The following is a 19,745-nucleotide window of genomic DNA, read 5'->3' as shown; positions in this document are numbered from 1 at the left end:
GCAGTGAGGCACAGAGGACACAGGGAACACAAGCTAAGTGCTGTGGAGCTCTGTGACGCTGATGCGATGGGACGGGGCCAGTGAGGCGTGAGGAGGAGGAGTGTGGATTGAGGTGGCTTTTGGGACAATGGACCTGCTCTTCTCCAATAAAACATGAAGGCCTCATCACAGCATTCTGGCCCCACTGTACATGCTTTGTGTTGGGGACTTCACCACTAACAAGCAGATGACACGAAACGGGATGTCGATTAACAATTTGCCGGGAATTTGTCGGGATTAACTATATCTGTCTGTATTATCACCAATAAGGAAAACTCTTGCTTTGAATGTCACTTTGCAGTGCAATGTGTTCGATGAAGGCCAGCACCCTTCTGACTGTGGCATGTCTGCACTCAGCCAATCTGTACACTTGTCATTCTTTAAGAGCCTGGCACTGATATGTCTATCAGTCTGTCTACTGTATAATCATCTTTGGCTCTGTGTACCTCTGTGCTCTGTTTGACTTATTTTTAAACCCCTGAGAACAAGACAAGAAGCATAGGTTACTATTAGAATGAGTGTTAATGGAAAAGCTGACATCAGGGTGGTCAACCTTTCATTTGATGTTGTCGGTAAATGTTTCTCCTAAGAACTCCAAACTATTTATTAGTACATTAAAGCTTTGAACACATCCAGTTTGGAGCTTTTAACCGAATTAAGCAGATACTATGAGACAGGGCCTCAAACAAACTGCAAGTCTGTGTATAAACATCTGTAGGATTTATAAATAGTTCATAGTTCCCTTATGTACAATGGAATTAGAGAGGCCTGGCAAGAAAGAATTTGTCTATATTTAGACAGATTGTACAAAACACTAGGTCAATCAGGAGGGGGGGAAAATACATGTTTTCAACTCTCACCGCACCCCGCTGGCTTCACCAAGCTCCCGTACTTTGATTGTGTGACTACACAATGTCAGGAAACGGGACACAAGACCAGTTTAAGGTGCACACAGTCTAACTAAATTTACGAGCTTTACAGCACAGGCCCATTTCTAATAAACGGTTCACTGTGTCTCACAGTGTTTAAAGGGAAAAGTCAAGCAGCTTTCCTTTTAAACAGATGTTTCCATAATTAAGTGCACTCAAATGTCAGGGTTATTTTTAGAATAGCTCAGTTTTTCAACAAACAAATAGAGGATACATCGGTTACACCCTGACCCTTTCACAACTGCCCCCCAAAAAGAAACTAGAAAGTTAGTTTTACAAAGTTTTTAATATCTCTTGGGTGAACGAATTAATATGCAATTTCTCTCTTTTATTTATTTACTCTCCTCCCTCCTCCTGATGCAATTGATATGAGATGTCTCCAATAATACAAGGAGCGGTTCCAATTGGTCCGTACTTTCCCATGAAGGCGATGATTCACTAATGGGGGGGTTGGCTTATCCACCAGCTGCAACGCCGCTCTCGAGACTGCCCATCTCACTTGATGACCTAATTGGCGAGCAGGTCAACTATGGAACAGGTTTTACCCATGAGCTCTGCTTTCTTTGAAATTTAACGTTTAAAACGAGGTAAATGTGAGGTGGCACCGGCATTTCTTTTTTTCTCTTCCCCCACCCCACCACGCACTTCACTTCTTTTCACCGGGTCACCTTCGCGTCTTCAGTTCACCTGCCACTTTTGACACGACCTCGGTGTTCCCGCACAAGTTCTGCTGAATCCCGCACGCATCGCCATCAGGATCCAGTCGCACTTTAGGACGAGGGAGAAAAAAAACCGAAACTTCTGCCAGTCCTTCTGGGTGTCTCAAGTTTACGCACAAAGATGAGTATCAAGTCTGACTCCGAGCCAAACAACAACGTCTCTATTGAAGAGGAGGTGAGAGTTCGGCGTGAGTTCGGCGTGAGTGGAGTGTTGTGAAGAGTAAATCTTATTTTATGTCGAGGTAAATTTGTTTCAAACTTTTGAGGTGTTTACGGGAGCCTCAGCGTCTCTCCGCGAAGTTTTTGCTGTGAGGCTATAAAGTAAGGAAACAATCACTCAAGATAATTAAATGACGGTGGTTTGAAGTTCTGTTCAAAATGAAAATAAAATATTCCGGTAAATGAATGACCACTTAAATTTTCCTTGATAGATAGATTTTGTTTTTTTAATAGAGCGCGTGTTAATGTCGTTTCCTTCACCCATGTCACGATTGCTTTAAAGTTTTTAATTAGGCTATATATTTGTCCTTTTTGGCAAAGTTCTTCATATGATTAATACGTGCTCGTACAATTCCTTGTCTGCAAGCTTGTCAATCTAGTGATTTATTTTGTCTGTACACGGGCACAAATCACTGATTTGTTTGAAATTGGCTTCTGCGTCACTGAATGAATGGTTATACTATTTTGTAGTGGTTATAATGCAGTACGTCGTAATGATTTCGCGGTTTCTTCATAAATTACTCTTAAAATTGCGCACAGTTTGCAAACGCATAGCTAACTGAAGTAGGCTATTTCAGTTTGTTACTGTTGACTTTTTTCTTTTTTATACAGATTTAAATGGACAACGCTGATCTTTGCAGGCCGTTTTGATCCATTCATGAATGCCATCTGAGTGGCAGAAAAAGACAATATAGCCTAATCATAACGCACAGCTTAAAAAAAATACTCCTTTGGATTGTGGACCCCCTGCATAAGGTTCATATAAAATATTTGTAAAAAAAAAATTATATTTGTGGTTCAACTAGCAGCCAAGTCATCTCAATGGCAAAAAGTGCCCCATCATAAATTTAACTTACAAGAAAAAAGAGAAGGAGAGGAGAAGAAAAAAAAAAAAAAAAAATATATATATATATATATATATATATATCTTTATTAGCAATATTATTAGTTAACTGTCCAAGTTATGCATTTTAGAAATATACATAAATCAGTCTCATCTGATAACAGATCACTCTAAATTGTAATGTAGACCTGCAAACTGCTTTGAAACAATGTATTATGAACAGTGCTATAAATAAATGTGAATATGTGTGTGTATGTGAATGAAATATTCACATTTATGATATATTATACAATATTACTTTTGACATGATCATTAGAATCTAAATGTGTCAGGTGAAGCATAGCATTTTAAGGTGTATGGGTTATTGAGCTGTGGTTGAGGGCAGAGGATACTGTTGCGCTGTCGGGGTTGTTGCTGTGGGTCAAAGGAAGGAAGTGCTGTCACGCTGTGCAACGTTGTCCATTGTGGTTCCACTGTCTCCATTGTGTCTTTGAACCTCCTACCAAGTCAAAGCCAGTGGATGCACACTTGTTTATTTCTATAGCTATTTATGTGAATATGGTCATGCAAAACTCATTTGTCTTGTACTGTAAATTGCTGTGGTTTGAATGTCAAGTATTTTCATTATGCCACAACCCAATTCCTGTCTTTCTTGTATTTGTGTTCAGCTGGTACAAACCATAAACTTTTTTATTATTAGTCATTTCACATTTAAATTAGGCATTTGATTTATTTCTTGTTTTACAGGTACGCACTCTATTTGTCAGTGGTCTGCCAACAGATATTAAACCTCGTGAGCTCTATCTGCTATTTCGACCATTTAAGGTAAAAAACATATATTTTAAATGTTTAGCCAAAACACTTTTACCTCCCTTGGGTCTTAGCTCTTAATTAAAATGATATATTTTATGCTCATACCCATGTCAAAGTAAGAAATAAAAAAAGGAAAGTTTAGATTAATATTCTCACTGAAACAAATGAACTAGAATGGAATGATCAAGTTTATAAATTGCTGCTAAACTGTATCCCAATTCTAACGCTTGGAGATCTTCAGCTCCAGTCGCTCAGGTTAGCAGTGCAGTAAAGTGCATCCTCTGTAAATGTCTCCATCTGACAGTGTTGGCCTCTTAAGGGGAGTGCAGCAGGAATTTGTTCCTTTTCAAGCATGTGACTACATTGCTGCTAATTGGATTTCTTTTCCTTTTTAGGGTTATGAGGGTTCACTTATCAAGTTAACATCAAAGCAGGTGAGACATTGTTGGATATTACAGCTGAGCAGGTTTGCAGTATATTAAAACTTATGTTTGCACTTGTGCTGCAGTCATGGCTTTTTTTTTTTTTTTTTTTTTTTCCGTCAACCTAAATTTAGGACTGCTTAGTGATCAGACTTATTATGAAAACTATATTTATAATAAGGATAACATACCCTAATTATCTCTTTTAAATATATATTTTTACATTATAAAATGTAATCTTTTGTGTGTGTTTGATAAGTGACGTTCTTTTTCCACCTTGATTGTTCTTTCTCTTTTCCAGCCTGTTGGGTTTGTAACCTTTGATAGCCGTTCTGGCGCTGAAGCGGCAAAAAATGCATTAAACGTAAGAAACCAGCCATCTGTAAGCAATGGCTTGAATTATTGAAAATCTGTTGGATGAAGCTCAGCTAGGTTCATATTTGATTTGGTGTGGATGTATTGTATAGCCTACATCAAGAACGTACCTTTTATACTTGCAGTTTCTAGCACAAATGGCCATAGCTTACCTCCCCTTCTCTCTTTATCTCATAAAACATTAAATTAACTGGCTTATTTATTATTGGTGTCCCATATTCATTTTTCATATTCCAGCACATAACAAAAAAGTGCAAAATGTTTATTTCAAGAACTCAAGTATTATTGAGCATCATGTTTTCCTCTTGTCTTTAGTGTGTAGTCCACCTGTTTAGGTAACCACTAGCTTTGCTGTTCAGTCACTTGTAGAATCGTTCACCTGCATGTGGGCACCAGCTTAAGACACACTGCACATTTTTACCAGGGTCTGGCAGGCACAACCCATCCCCATTACTCTATCCCCTCCCCCCCTTGTGTCTCCAGGGGGTTCGATTTGACCCTGAAAACCCGCAGACCCTCCGGTTAGAGTTTGCTAAGGCCAACACGAAGATGGCAAAGAGTAAGCTGATGGGCACTCCGAATCCCACAAATATCCACCCAGCTCTAGGAGCGCACTTCATAGCACGGGACCCATGTAAGTTTACTACGGCCCACGTGGTAGTTCACACACTGCAGAGACAAACAGGCACACTCTGTAGCTACGCATCTAGAGTAGATCTTAGGAAAACACAAGAAGAAACTAATCCACCTCCACATGCATGTGTCATTAGCAAAAGGTTCTCCATTTTCTCTTACACAAGTTAAGCATTAGCACTTCACGTCTCATTCAACCTCTCTTCTGTTCCAAGCCAAGTCACAGAAATTACCAAAGATCACACAGGTACCAATATTCAGTTCCTGCCTCTGCTGTTTGCACATTTTAAAGTCTGTTGGAATGTGAGGGCCTCCGACTCAACAATTTGTCAAACGCCATCTATAGTGATTTTAGTCTGATGTGCTGAGCTGGCCTGAGTCTGAAGTGATGGCTTGCTATACCTCCTCAGATGACTTGACAGGGGCAACGTTGATCCCAGCGTCTCCAGAGGCCTGGTCTCCTTACCCTCTCTATACCCAGGAGCTCAGCCCCGGCCTGCCCCACACTGCTTTCACCTACCCAGCAGCAGCCGCCGCCGCAGCAGCCGCACTTCATGCTCAGGTGAGGCCATGTTGTCTTTTTCTTGCTTTTTTCTTTCCCCCAGTGTTGGGGATAAAGCATTTCGAAGTAATTTCTGTAATTAAATTACTTTTCACTATAGTCACATAGTTTAAAATTAACTTTTTTTTATATATGTTTTACACTACAGTAGGCTATGTGTGCTTTTGTTAGGTGATCTCAATGCACACATGAATGACATTATTAGAAATGTGGATGAAGGTTTGAGTGTGCTTTCAGTGCACATGGATTTATTAAGGGAACGGGAACCATTATTTAAAGAATCTGAACCATGGAAATCTTTAAACGTTGCTTATGCGTCCACCCATTTGGCAGCCTCCTAAATATATAGGCCTAATTATTTTTTTTAGACCAAAGTTGAAGTGCATCAGTCATCTTTAAGCCACATTAGGGGTTTAGTCTTATTTTATTTGTATATAATTTATTTATTTTTAAATTACAAATACTGGTGTTGTATGCTTTGCTCAATTTACTACAGTTCATTTGATAATGTTGTATGGAGCTTAAAATCCACAATGTTAGCACAGTTAATAGTGTGTAACATTGACTTTGCTCAATACTAACATTTTACCCATTCCAGATTAGTAAAGACTAGTCTAAATGGCAAGAAAGGCAAACTGTATAAGGCTTATGATACTGGCACAAACGTATAGTGTTACAATGTGTCAACTGTGACTGCTTGGGTCTCATGCTAATGAATTGAGAAGATTCGGTCACATGTTTTCCTAAAAATGTTTTTAGTGAGGCCTTTAGATTAGTCCAAGGATAGATTTATCAGGTGAATATACTAGTCAAAACTGTTGGATGAAACTGTAAAGTGTCATGAGCACATGACAATATGGCTTGGTAATTTTTTTCTTTTTTTTTTTTTTTTTGCGCACAGTCACAAGACTGTTTGGTGTTAATCTCTAATTATTGGTACAATACTTTTTTCTTTTTTTAGATGCGCTGGTATCCCTCCACATCAGACTCATCCCAGCCTGGATGGAAGTCAAGGCAATTCTGCTAAAAAATATAGTAAGGCCACTACCTCTCCCATGCAAAGTGATTATAATAATGTTGTGCATTTTTATTTATTTATATATATATATGATCTTGGTAATTGCTGTCTTTTGTCTTTTCATTTTAGGTTTTTCTCTGCAAATGGCGCCTTTCAGCTCCTGTTTAAAATCAGTCCAGTTCATTTGAACTTGTGGTTTTTGGATGTATTAACTGTGGAATTAGGCCATGAAAACATGAAATTTGAGCTCACATTGCTCATTGAGCTTATATTGAAGTCATATTGCCAACAGCACAAAAAGAGGCATATTAGATGGTACAATAGACCTTAGTAGTTCTTAATGGATCAGCTCCTTGAACTTTTTTTCCCCTTTATTTTGTATTGAAGAATTTAAGATAATGCTCTTTTTCATGTGTTCATTAATTGAGATTTGCTCTGGGTCTAAGTAAAATGAGACAATCAACTGACATTGCAGACACAAAGCATGTTAGTTTTGGCATGAAGTGTAGCTCTGTGCGTCATTCTAGTATGTCTGTTGCTTTCATGACCGGTGTAACCTTGTTTGTTTGATAGCTTGGTCATTGAAGTTGCTTATGTTATGTACAAAACCTTGGCCAACTCATTTTGATGGGTGATGTCCAGTCCAACAGATGATTTCCCCTGCTAGTTTCCACTGTAACACATCACAGAGGGAAGGATAGCTTTTCAAAATATGAGACTAACTCAATCTAGTGTGTATCTGGGGAGAAAAGTTTGTGCAATTGAAATAAGTAATCTGTATAAGTTATTGGTAACTCTTTCTTTGTATGTTTTGATGTTTGTTTTTGTATCAATGTCCATTTATAGCAGTTTCAGAGATTAAGTTGTAATTTTTCTTTGGTTTGACTGTGTCAGTGTGGCACAAACTAACATTATATGGACAGCAAATTTGGCTGCTAACATGAAAATGCTGTTTCAAGTTAATACTCTGAATATAAAGATATGCTACAATGGTGCATGATTTTAATGTGGGTATAGTAATGGTTAATTCAGACATTAGAAGTGTATTTGTAAAAAAAAAAGTTTGTAAAAATACTACTGTATGATGGTATTAAAATGGGAATGCATTAAAATGGCTTGTGTACTTTATTTACTTTTCACTTTTAATGCTGAACTGCTCTATGGGTTTGTTCAGTTTCAGTAACTTGCACGGATACATATTGTACTTGCATTAAACCTCATCAATAACATGCATCCAGAATTAGCGGAGACACTTAATGTCATTTATTCAGACTCGTGTTTTTAAATCTGCATGACCTTCCATGGAGCACAAAAGCGGATGTTAAAGCATGACAGAATGTCAAGGACTGAGAGCTTCTCACATTTGCTGTCTTTTGCATGCAGTAAAAATGAATGGCGTTTGAGACCACCATTTTATCTAACATCCTCCTGTTTCATGGAAGAAATAAAGTCAAGCAGGTTTTAAATAATATTGGCCCATTTCACAGAGTTTGTTCTAGTCCCAGGCTTAAAGGCATGTTTGAGCAGTTTTAACAAAGTAATTTTCACTGATATATCTTAAAATGCCAGTGCTTTTGTTTCGTTTTAAGATTCACACTAGTAATTCTTATAAGACACATTTATAAAAGCTACTTAAATGTCCCAATTGAAATAAAGCCTACTCCTGGCTTAATCTAAGCCTTGTCTGTAAAACCAGGGTCCTATGAAACATTTAATTTTAAGGTTGACCTTAGAAGACAAACAGAATGTAAGATCAGTGCTGCCCTCTGGAGGAAATTACTCCGTAGTCTTTGTAATTGTTTTTAAAATAGGCTACATGCCCAGCAAGTTGCTATTGAACATGAACACTCAAGCAATGTGCCTGTTAAACACTTTTGTATTTATTGTATTAAAGTCTTGATTCCAAAATGTATATTTTGTTATCAATGAAGACCTAATTTATAAATGGTGCTCTCCGTGGTCCTGATTTCTGCCAATAAAAGCTATTCACACGTTACATATTTCATATATTACAACTTAATGCCACACTCGCACTGTGCAGATTTAAAACAATAATGGCAAAAAAAAAAAAAAGTCCTCAAATTTATTTTTAGATCTAAATATATTAATCTAGGCTACACGTCAGACGCCACGTCCAAGTATATTATTAAGTAAAACTCAATGTAATAAATCACATTTTATAGCTAAATCTGGACATTTAAAGCAGGACACGAACGTTTGGAACGTTTTAAAAATGACGCCGTGCCAAGTGCCCGCCCCCTCATTAATAAAAATCAACCTGCAATCTGTGATTGGTTAACGCCAGAGAAGAACTGGATCCTGGGGTGTTTGACCTGAACACAGGTGTGGTAAATTAGGCCAAAATTTCATTCGAAAGGTTTAAGTAGAGTTTAGAAGACTTAAACTGGGTGTTGTTTTCGATAATTTTGGTTGTTACAATGGCGTTTTCTCTGGTGAGTAGTTCAGCTAGAGAAAGTCTGCCAATTCGTTTTTGAGTCTTGCATCAAGTTTTTAATAAGTCTATGGGATTTTGTGAGTGTGTTAAATGTTTTGTTGGTGCTTGTTTGGTCCGCATTTATCACTTTTATGAAGTTTAGGTTTTGTGAAAGTGATTAGTGCTCTATTATGGTCTTGTTGGGCATGCAAAAATGCTAGCTATGTATGATAGCCTCAGTCTGTCATGTTTACAGTGAGAGGTTCACTAATATAGTTGCAATTGATGAGGGCTGTCCAATCTAATCAATCATTGGCTGTTTTGTTTTGTTAATTCCACAGCATATATATCTGTGACATCCATTGCACTACGAATTAAATGTATATTATGCTCCATCACACTACGGAAAATTGGAAGTTAATTCTAGTCCAACTTCAAATCTTATGACCTTTTTTAATGTTTTCCTAGCTGAATGTGAAATGGTGAGGAAAAGAGGCAGGGAAGGAATCAGACCTATAGTTGTGTACCAATTATGTACTACTTGCTATGCACTTATCTATGCTCTGTGCTCAACCATTTAGTGTGTAAGGTTTAAAATATTTTGTCAGTCAACGTTGGATTCTGATAAGCCCTTCCTTTTTGGCTACGCAAGTAAAGCTGTGACATTTGAGTGACCACATTTGAAGTGTCCAACATTCCTCACTTTTTTTTTCTTCTGTTAAATAAGTGTACCATCCATCCGGGAAACGCACCACTCTAATTTGTACTACAAAATGTCTTCGAATAGTATGCAAATTGGGATGCACCTCATGTCTTACCATTAGTGACTCTTGTATCTGTTCTGTTCTGACAGAGAGAAAATCCCAGACTTCTTAACTGCCTGGATTCTGACATTCCAGCCCTGTCCACATGCAGCAATGCAGACACTTTCTGCAGAATGAACACCATGCTAGGCAACTCACTGGATCTGAGTGGGGTGTGCACGACTCCTACTGCCAAATGCAAGCGAGACCCTTTTAATGGTAAATTGTAATGTTTGCTGTTTTTGTCTCTTTTTTTTTTTTTTTTTTTTTTTTTGTGTGTGAGAAGTAGAGTAGCACATGCACCATTCCTTAATATGTGCAGACACAATAACAATACAGATTTGTAACCTTTTCGTCACAGTATTTTTTTTTTTTTTTTTTCGCTCCCCACATTCAAATGCATCTGCTGCAGTGCTGTTTGCACTGTTGGCTTTGGCCCTGCGTTCAAGCTTCATGTGCTCAGGGAATCATTACAGCAACGGTCATGTAGTGTCATGCAGGCGAGACGGAGGATGCTGAATCAGGGCTGAAGCAAGCAGTTGGAGGCTGTCCAGTTCTGCATGAGCAGCCCAGATTGCTCATTCTTCAGCTACTTAGCAACAGTCCTGCGATTCACTGGAGTTTCTCTTAGCCTGCAGCTAGCGGCGAACTCATGCTCTCTCTCCCTGCCACCTCGAACGGGAGCCTGAGCCAGAGGTGGGAGGAGGAGCTGCCTCTTTGCAGGAGAATTTATCAGGAATGCACGGTAGTGTGGCATCAGAGGAGGCCAGGGACTGATGTCATTAGCAAGGGGCTGTGAGGGCAGCAGCGCCTGGGTCACATGCAGGGTGGGTCATCTCTGCAGAGACAGCTGCTCCTGTGCAGTTTAGCCAGGCGGAGGGAGGCGATCCGTGATTTACCAGAGTCTAGGGAGCCAATGCTTTCTCGAATGTGCATGCCTTTTATTCCCACTGCTGATGCAGAGTCGCCAAACTGTGTGTGTTTCATTTCTGGGCTCTGTTAACAGATCGTCCCGACTCGGACCTGTCTGCGGTCCGGAGCAGGATGCTTTTTCCCAGCGGTGGCCAGGACTCATCCAGGGGTCTGCCTGACGTCAATAACTGGGGTCTGGGCCTACAGTCCCTCAGCCTGTCTGACTGGGAGAGACCGTGGAGCAGCCATGACACTGATCACTCAGTACAGACCAACACAGCCTCACGTGAGTGAAACGAATCACTTAAATGCAATCTTAGGATAACATTGCCACAACCTGATGATAACATTGCCACAACATTACATAAACAGTTGAAGTAACGCCATTTTATCATTTATGCAATATTCTTTTAAAGTGAGTCTTAATGTTTGCTTGTTGTTCAGTATATGATGGTATTGTTAAACTGTTTCTTTCTGGAGTAGTTTTAAAGTCACATTCTGTTTACAACATTGACTTATTCAAGCAGCATCAATTTTGGGTGGCATCAATTTTTTAATTTTTTTTTTCATTTTAAATTAATCCGCTCAATCTAGTGTCTGTGTTAAACAGAACTACATGTGTGACTGTCTTTATTGGTATCAGTGGCCTGACTAGAGTGGGTTTGAACCGTTCTCGCTAGGCCCGTAGAGTGAGTCAGAGCCTTTTGTTGACTATTGCCACACATTCTCGGCCTGCCTCATGCATTGGTAATTCTCAATAGTGTGCTGAAATGAGTGCTGTTCTCTTTCAGTTTTTGTTTGTCTTATTGTGCTCGTTTGTTCTGGGTGGTTTAGGGAAGAAATGCAAAGAGAATGTTATTTTATATATGTAGCCTATGTATATAAAAAATGTATTTTTTTGCTTTGTCACCAATTCTGATTTTGTTCAGTGCAAGGGATTTTGGGAACTCCCAGCCAGCTCTCAAACAAGCTTCCAAGCTACTCTGAGCCATCTATTGGTGCCACAGACTTCCTAGAGAAATTTCCCGGCATGGCACGCTTAAGCTCTCAATCTTTCCTGGACTCTCACTCCATTAGCCCTGTGGACTCTGAGACCAGTGGCTTCAGCTCTGGTTCTGATCATCTTTCAGACCTGCTGGTATTTATTATTATTATTTATTTTTTTCCTCTCTCTTCTACCACCACAAATTAGTTTTCCGTTCCTTGGTAGCATTAGCATCTGTCTTGCTCACTGGGGATTTGCACATTATGAAGTGACTTACTTGCAGCTCCCGGTTTAAACAATATGAACAAAGTCTTTCCCAAAATGTGTAATTTTCAAACACCGTAAGGATGGGCTTCGCAATATCGCAATTGTCTAAAATTAGTCTTGTTTCTGTACCAAATTTAAATACCATACATTTCTCAACATCACTTAAATGACTGCTAAAATTAAGAAAACAAGTTAAAACTCTCATCAGTTGATCAGTGTGACTTTATCAAGACCTGTCATGTAATCAGAACTCCAAAGGTTGTCTTTCATTTTCATGGAATTATTCGAATCAAATTAAAGCATTGTTTACTTTGTTATAACTTGACAGCATAACTTTCTGTAAAGCTGGTTTAAAAATGTGCATTGTCAAAAGCACCATACCAATAAATTTGACTCCCCTTGTGATCCAAAGTGTAGGGTGAAATGGCTAGTTTTAAAGGTGTAACTCTTTATGGTATTAACACTTTTACACACCTAAATTCTCTCTCCTGCTTTTTGCAGTCTTCATTGAGGATCTCTCCGTCTATGCCATTCCTTATGTCCAGTATGCAAAGGGATCCTCTCAAGCTAGCGCTCGGCTCTCGTCTGGACCTCAGCAGCTCACCTCTCACCCCACCACCCAGTGCCAGCTCAGGCGGTGGCCTGTCCCACCGCTGGCCTGGTGCCTCCATCTGGCCCAACTGGGACCTTATGAAGACTCCTGAGAGCCCTTTCAGCATTGAAAGAGAGGCCTGGCTTCACAGACAGGCAGCTTGTATGGCCTGTTGCATACTACTGTAGTGCATGATCTTATAGGCTATCCCCTACCCTTTCACCCTCCCATCGAAAACCTCTGAACCTCCCTCAATACTCCCCTTGAACAGATTTGTTCAAACCTGGTGCAGTGGTGTTTTGCTTGTTGTGCTCAACTTGTGATATTGTGCTCCACAGCAATCAATGAAGCTACCTTCACGTGGAGTGGACAGCTGCCCCCCAGACACTACCAAAATCCCATTTATTCCTGCAAGGTCTTTTTGGGAGGAGTTCCCTGGGACATCACTGAAGGTAGATAATTCTTTCCACAAAAATATTAAGCAGCACAACTGTTTAACGTTTTTGAGCACCAAATCGGCATACTGGAATGATTTCTGAAGGGAAAATTTATCACAAATTAGAGAAGATATTTTACATTTATTTCAGACTGATGCTGATTCTAAACTTTGAGTGGTACTGTAAATATGGCATTCCATTTTTTTTTTTTTTTTTTTTTCCAAGACTAATAGCCTTTCTCTTTTGTCCCCAGCTGGTTTGATAAACACTTTTAAATGCTATGGCCCTCTGAGTGTTGAGTGGCCAGGTAAGGATGGCAAGCACCCTCGCTGCCCTCCGAAAGGTAATATGCCCAAAGGTAATGCTAAAAGGGTAGGAAACTTATTTTATTACAGCACTGTGGCAGGGTGGTGTGGCACTCAACTTCTTGGTGGCTATAACAACCTTTCATACACATGTGGTGGTAACTGTTCTGGGAGTTAAGGATGTCTTTACACTTTAGAAAATGTTCATACGCAGGTTAGTTGTAGTTTGATGTACAACCTACAATTATGCAGGTGGCTGTAAGGCAATTGAAATGAGTAACATTTTGTCCTAGTGAGACTTGCATGTGACACTTGTCCCTTTTTCAGGTTATGTGTACTTGGTGTTTGAATCGGACAAGTCTGTGCGTGCCCTGCTTCAGGACTGCACTGAGGACTTGCTCCATCCTGAGGGCTACAGCGAGTATTACTTCAAAATGTCCAGCAGAAGGATGCGCTGCAAAGATGTAAGCTTATCACACTTTCTAACATGTGCAGATGGCCTTGGTAGTGTATGTTGGGGATTTTAAAATTGACTATTGTACCAAAAAGGTTACTGTGTGGGTGATCAATGCTTGTTGACCTGCTTCCAGAATGGTTTTACTTTTAAATGGCTCAAAACCTGCATGTATATAGTCAAATATCTTGTGGTTTTCTTGATGTTTGAGAGAAATGCTGACCTGTCATTTCTCGGCCCTTCAGGCACAGGTGATCCCTTGGGTGATTTCGGACAGTAACTATGTGAGTTGCCCCTCTCAGAGGCTGGACCCTAGGAACACTGTGTTTGTAGGAGCTCTGCATGGCATGCTCAATGCTGAGGCCCTGGCCAGCATCATGAATGATCTGTTTGGAGGAGTAGTGTATGCAGGCATTGACACAGACAAGCACAAGTACCCCATTGGTGAGAATTTCTTACCAAATGTTTTTCTTTCTCCCTCCAATCGTAACTAATTTTAGTATAATGCTGTGGTTTGACATGTTGACGTTGTTTTTCTCTTTTTCCAGGATCTGGACGTGTAACCTTTAACAACCAACGCAGTTATCTGAAAGCTGTGAGTGCTGCATTTGTGGAGATCAAGACACCCAAATTTACAAAGAAGGTAGAGTAACACTTTTAAAGCCTTATTTTATTGTGTTAGTAGTGGAGTACTATCTTGATGCCTTTTTGCATGCTGCACTGCATATGCTTCTACTTATACTGAGGTAACTCATTGGTTAAATGGTTTATAGGAAGATCATTTGAAGTGGATCAAAACCTTTCAAAGTTATACATGAATTTAACAATACCCACTTTTGTCTTTGGACATCTTTGGACTTTTGATCCACTTCAAATGTTGACTACTGTATATTTATTAGGGCTGGTCTGAAGCATTTTTCTACTTTACCACAGTAAAGAATGCAAATATAATAGGCCTAATTAAAGTGAACCAAAGGAAGAAACGTTTATAATCCCCTGTGAAAATGGGTGAGACGTGAGTGAAGATTTGTGGAAAGAAACCAGAGATTCCATGTCCAGTGGACGTAACATTTAAATGCTAACTTAGTTTATTTTGTAAAGGTTTGCGCTTCACTCGTGTCATAAATGTAAAACTGTTAAACTGCATTCACATACAAAAGTGTATCGTGGTTGTCAAGTTTACCAGCACTGCCCTATAATAACGGGAAAAAAGGCTAATACTTTGTTTCTATTCTCTTTTCCACAATGTCAAAGCAACTGAGCTTAACCCAAAATACAAGCTGTTAACCCAGTTGTGCTCTAGACAGAATACTCCAGTTGCAGGGAACAATTTAGTAGGCTAAGAAGCAAATATATTTATTATAAAACGAGGTTGGGTTCCTTCAACTGTCCATCCTAATAAAAATGGCTAAGCTATTGTAAAAAAAAAAAACCATTGTATTTCGCCAGATTTTGTGTAAACATTTTCAAGAGTGAATGAGAACCGTTTTGAGGTGGATGTCAGGTGTGCAAAAAAAGGAAAACGAATATTCGAATCCCAAAATAGAATACCCACCGAACGAATATTCAGGTCATGTATCTATATCTTTATCTATATATCCTCTTATAGTTTGTTTGGTCTTCTGTGGATTTAAATTATTGGTAGATGAGGGCAAATCCTAGCCTGGTTAAAACCAGACCATTCTCAGTAGTAACTGAGTTATGGTCTGGCAAAGCTTCATTAACTCATTTCCAAAGGGGCATCATCAACGGACATCGCTCAAATGCCTCTGGGTGCAATTGGATAGACCTAAAACCAATCAGAGCGATCGTCATCGTGTAAAGCCATATGCTGTGTCCCAATTTGCCTAAGTTACACTACGCTAGAAGTACTCTTTTTGTGAAGAAAAGCTATTTACTTTTGAATGTGTAGCAAAAAAGTAGGCAAGCTTTGGGACATACTACATCTTTATCGGACGGATCTGTCGCGTGCATCCATCACGTAAACTGCCGTCAATCATCTCGTCACAGTTAAAATCCTCTATTAAATCGAATTTAATTTCCTACTGTTTCGGAGAGAAATGTAGTAGCACGTTCATCTGCCAGTGGGTCTTTCATGGAGACTGTCCTCATGTGTTCGTTATTTGAATCTAATAATGCATTTAAAAGTTGGTGCGCTTCAACGGATGTCTCTCAAATGCCTCTGGGCGCAATTGGATAGACCTAAAACCAATCAGAGCGCTCATCGTGTAAAGCCCGCCTCAACGTTTCTGATTGTTGCCTCGATTTGGACTGATTAGAAATCGGCTTGAATGGGCTCTTTGCCAGACTACTTGCAGGAAGTTTGTCTGGGTTGTCCCAGGCTAGGCAATGCCAGACTACTTGCAGGAAGTTTGTCTGGGTTTTCCCAGGCTAGGCAAATCCAGTATTTTACACATTATGATAGTTCACGTAATGGACTGACCTGTAACGGAGTCTGTAGCTTTACTGCTTAACTTGCCACTTAAACTAGTGCTGCTCATGGAATCTACACATTCAGAAATGTGCGTTTGCTGTTGTGACTTTGCCAGACAGAAATGATTCATTTCAGGTCAATTGCCACTTCATATAGTCACATTTGTCAATATCTGCCTTGCAGTGCATGTATGTTTTTAATTTTTAGATAATTAGTATGCTACTCAATATTACAATATCCTCAGTGCTTATTTTCTTCATGGGTTTGGTTTTCCTTTTAGGTTCAGATTGACCCATACCTGGAGGATGCTATCTGTCAATTATGCAGTCGTGAGCCTGGGCCATTCTTTTGCAGGGACAAGGTTTTTTTTTTTTTTTTTTTTTTTTTTTTTTCCATTTTAGCAACCTAAATTGCATGTCTCTGTATAACGGTCCATTTCCCTATCCCTCCAGACCTGCTTCAAGTACTACTGTCGCTCCTGCTGGCATAGGCAGCACTCCATGGACATCCTCAGTAACCACCGCCCTCTGATGCGAAACCAGAAGAAGCGGGACATCAACTGAAGCGCGCATGGCAGCACGATGCCTCAGCCTGGATGTCCATTGCGCCTGCTCCCCTCGGGGCACTGCTCCAGAGTCGGCCCCAATTCAAAAGGCCCTCCCAGGAGTTGGGGCATGGGGAAACACTGTAGAAAGTTCACTGTTGCACTTTCTTTTTTAGTTTGGCTTGTTCACTTTGGCACTGTACACAGTGAGATGGGTTAGCTGGGGCCCGTGGATGGGAAGACCCAGAGTTTTTGACCAAGTTGATTCAGGCCATGGTTGAAGGTTTTTTTTTTTCTTCCCCCCCCCCCTTTATATAGGTTGCTATTTTGTGTTGGTAAAAATCATTCGAACTCTTTGTTTAACAGACGGAAGCCATACAGTGCCTTTAATTGGTTTTTCCCCTTCCACACTAGCTGCTTTTTTCTGGCACTTTTTTGCCAATATTTTTTACGTTTTTGAGATGCAACTACAAAAGCCAGATTTTCATCATGACATTTTTCACAGTTTTAGTTTTCATAAATTTTTACATGAAACAGTTTTAAGGTATGGCATGGAAAAGGTTGAGTAGCAATCTACCCGGCGGCTTTTTAATTTTGCGCTTTTGTTTTGTTTGTTTTTTCCCTCCATGTTTTTGGAGTATTTTTGCCTTATCAGTGTTCTGTTTGGTAGAACAAGAGGTTTGCGGCATAGTAACCCTGCAGATCTAATTGCCAATTCAGATCAATTTCAGTGCGTGCCTCCACTAGGCATTGCTTTTACTGCTCTCGATCAGATTTCAAACCAACTTAATATATTAATCCATAAATGAGAATGGCCATCGACTGCACGTAGTTTTATTGCACTTTTTAATTTGCACTTTGTAAAGGGGTAGGTTTTTAATCACTTGTATTGTACATCAGCAGGTGTTGTGGGTGTGAGCCCATATGGCTGCTTGTATTTAAAAGCATAGACTTCCCTTGAATGTACCAAGAGCCTTAGCAGACTAAATGCAAATGTCACTTTAATCATCTCCTGCTGAAAGTCTGAATTAATAACATTACATTCAGAACTAAGAATGTCCTTCTCACCATATGCATTCCATGCAGAGCTATTTCCCAAGCTCCTCTGTCATTCTACCTCGTTGTCTGCCAAGTTTGCTTAAAAGGGTGAAGTTTGAATTTTTGACTGGGCACAATAAAGGTGTTTAAGCATTACTCCTGTTGTATCTGTTTCTTTATAGTTAATGTGTAACAGAGTATTCCTCCATGTAGTCTTACAGAGTGTCACAAATTATTTCTACTTGTCCACTAGGTGGAAGTGCTGCATTTGCCAATCTGCAAATGAGGATTAGGATGAGGAAAGTTGGTGTAATTTGGTGCTGATTAAGAGTTAATTTATGAACAGGATGCATAAATGTGTACTAATGAGTGCCTATCCGTCCAGTAACAGCTGGACTAAATGGATCAATTCTGCCTCTGAAAGTTGTCTTGTAAAGAGCGTTATAGGTGTGAGGATGTAGAAGGTTTACCGTAACAATCCATTTTTTGTCCTGCATAGCTGCCCTTGTATTCTCAGGGTTTGTATGTAGTGGTTGATCAAGTTTTGAAAGTGTTATGTTGTGCTGAGATCTTTGGATTTGGTTGTTCTAATTTGGTTGACTTTACTGTGAAGCCATTGTATCATGATGATACTGGAATCCAGCAGCATTAGAGCTATTCAGTTCTGTTAAAAGAAACCCATATAAGACTCACGCTGCTGTAACTTCTGAACATACAGGAAACTGACTTCCACTACTTGAATGTTCTTATTAAATCAAAGAGCAAGAAGATATATAGAAAACGATTATAAGGGAAGATTAAAAAAAAAAAAGGTGAATGACCATCACATGGTTCCTTGGAAAATACTATGTTATGACCTCAAAACATTTTACCACAGCACATGATTTTTAACCTAATAGTTTAACATTTGCCACACATAATTGGCTCCATATGGATTTTCTCATGTAGTAAACTTGCTTGGTTGCTAACATGGTTCAGCATTGCATTTTTTAACACAATAGGGCATTCAACTTTTACTGCTGTTTACCTAACCAACGTAATGAAATGTTGCCAGATTTGCGTTCATTTGTTTCTGCGGTTTAGTGTTTAATGGACATCTCACTTTGAAAGTGCAATGACACCTGCAACATGCAAAATCATTTTACAGAAATCTTGCCACAGGCACGTTTTTTTTTTCCAGTGTGCCTACTCTAAATTAAACTTTTTATTTTATTTTCATTTACAATTGGTTTTCTTTTTCTCAATACTAATAAAAATATTCACATAGTTTTGTAGAGGCAACAACATCCATCTGTCAATATTTGGCAGAGGTATGGAAATGCCCAACTTAGTCTTTTCATTTGGACACAAGTTCTTATTTACATCACACTGTATTTCATCTATGGTGATACACTTGGGGAACAATGTCTTGGCATGTCTGTTCAATCCCTGTCAGGATGTTAATTAAAAAAAAACAATTAAATAACATTACAAAGCTGGCCTCTTCTAAATAGATGGTGACAGAATTGATAAAGTAAAACTGCTTTGTATGAGGGAATTAACTATGGTAGGTCGAATTATTTAGTTTTTAGATCTTGGATGTTCTTCAATGTAGAGTTACTGCATAAATATAGGATTTCGTCTGAATTGCCAACCTGATCTCATGAGAAAACTATTTTACGAGGTGGCGATTTCAAATGAATTAGTATGATGTGATTCATATGGAAACATTTGGGGAACATTTTATGAAAAAGGCTTGTTGATTGATGGTTGAGTTTTAGTAAGAAAATAGTTAGTGACAATTAAAATATGTGGTAATTTAATGCATCAAATACACTGCTGTTGTGCTGAGTGAAGAGAGTGCACTTACTTTAGTAGGCTACTATGAAGTGCTGTTAAAAACTCTGCTTTGAATCAGCATTGAATCATTGTAAAAGATTCAGGCATATACAATCTTCTCATGCTAAAGCTCAACATTTTGTTTTTCC

The 19,745-nt window shown here is 39.2% G+C and overlaps 2 protein-coding genes across 4 annotated transcripts; both read left to right on the top strand.

The window, feature by feature from the left end:
* The first annotated feature begins 1,237 nt into the window (after positions 1–1,237).
* Positions 1,238–6,853, top strand: rbpms2b (RNA binding protein, mRNA processing factor 2b). The gene is made up of 8 exons (XM_079866062.1): positions 1,238–1,862; positions 3,498–3,575; positions 3,959–3,997; positions 4,287–4,349; positions 4,844–4,994; positions 5,404–5,555; positions 6,517–6,590; positions 6,703–6,853. The coding sequence occupies exons 1-7, from the start codon at positions 1,809–1,811 to the stop codon at positions 6,580–6,582; spliced, it is 603 nt and encodes a 200-aa protein (XP_079722188.1). The 5' UTR covers positions 1,238–1,808; the 3' UTR covers positions 6,583–6,590; positions 6,703–6,853.
* Positions 6,854–8,840: 1,987 nt separating this feature from the next.
* cpeb1b (cytoplasmic polyadenylation element binding protein 1b) lies at positions 8,841–17,933 on the top strand. Of its 3 annotated transcripts, none has more exons than XM_079866716.1 (12): positions 8,841–8,916; positions 9,861–10,029; positions 10,817–11,008; positions 11,652–11,860; positions 12,476–12,728; positions 12,905–13,018; positions 13,257–13,361; positions 13,636–13,772; positions 14,008–14,206; positions 14,311–14,405; positions 16,477–16,557; positions 16,649–17,933. In XM_079866716.1, exons 2-12 carry the CDS (start codon positions 9,945–9,947, stop codon positions 16,757–16,759), a joined length of 1,581 nt encoding a protein of 526 aa, XP_079722842.1. In that variant the 5' UTR covers positions 8,841–8,916; positions 9,861–9,944; the 3' UTR covers positions 16,760–17,933. The 3 variants fall into 3 exon arrangements, with proteins under 3 accessions (XP_079722842.1, XP_079722841.1, XP_079722840.1); XM_079866715.1 differs by lacking the exon at positions 8,841–8,916 and adding an exon at positions 8,930–9,026 and having other exon boundaries at positions 13,257–13,346; XM_079866714.1 differs by lacking the exon at positions 8,841–8,916 and adding an exon at positions 8,930–9,026.
* Positions 17,934–19,745: the final 1,812 nt, after the last annotated feature.

This window comes from Squalius cephalus (assembly GCF_949319135.1).
Source record: "Squalius cephalus genome assembly, chromosome: 3".
Classification (NCBI taxonomy): domain Eukaryota; kingdom Metazoa; phylum Chordata; class Actinopteri; order Cypriniformes; family Leuciscidae; genus Squalius; species Squalius cephalus.
This window is presented reverse-complemented; position numbering and strand designations above follow the sequence as displayed.

Bases quoted from the DNA above. Each gene is read 5' to 3' on its own strand.
- rbpms2b (XM_079866062.1), top strand. From the start codon at position 1,809: ATGAGTATCAAGTCTGACTCCGAGCCAAACAACAACGTCTCTATTGAA. The intron at 4,350-4,843 runs GTAAGAAACCAG...TTGTGTCTCCAG, and splicing joins CGGCAAAAAATGCATTAAAC to GGGGTTCGATTTGACCCTGA. The intron at 4,995-5,403 runs GTAAGTTTACTA...ATACCTCCTCAG, and splicing joins CTTCATAGCACGGGACCCAT to ATGACTTGACAGGGGCAACG.
- cpeb1b (XM_079866714.1), top strand. The intron at 11,861-12,475 runs GTATTTATTATT...TGCTTTTTGCAG, and splicing joins ATCATCTTTCAGACCTGCTG to TCTTCATTGAGGATCTCTCC. The intron at 16,558-16,648 runs GTTTTTTTTTTT...CTATCCCTCCAG, and splicing joins CATTCTTTTGCAGGGACAAG to ACCTGCTTCAAGTACTACTG.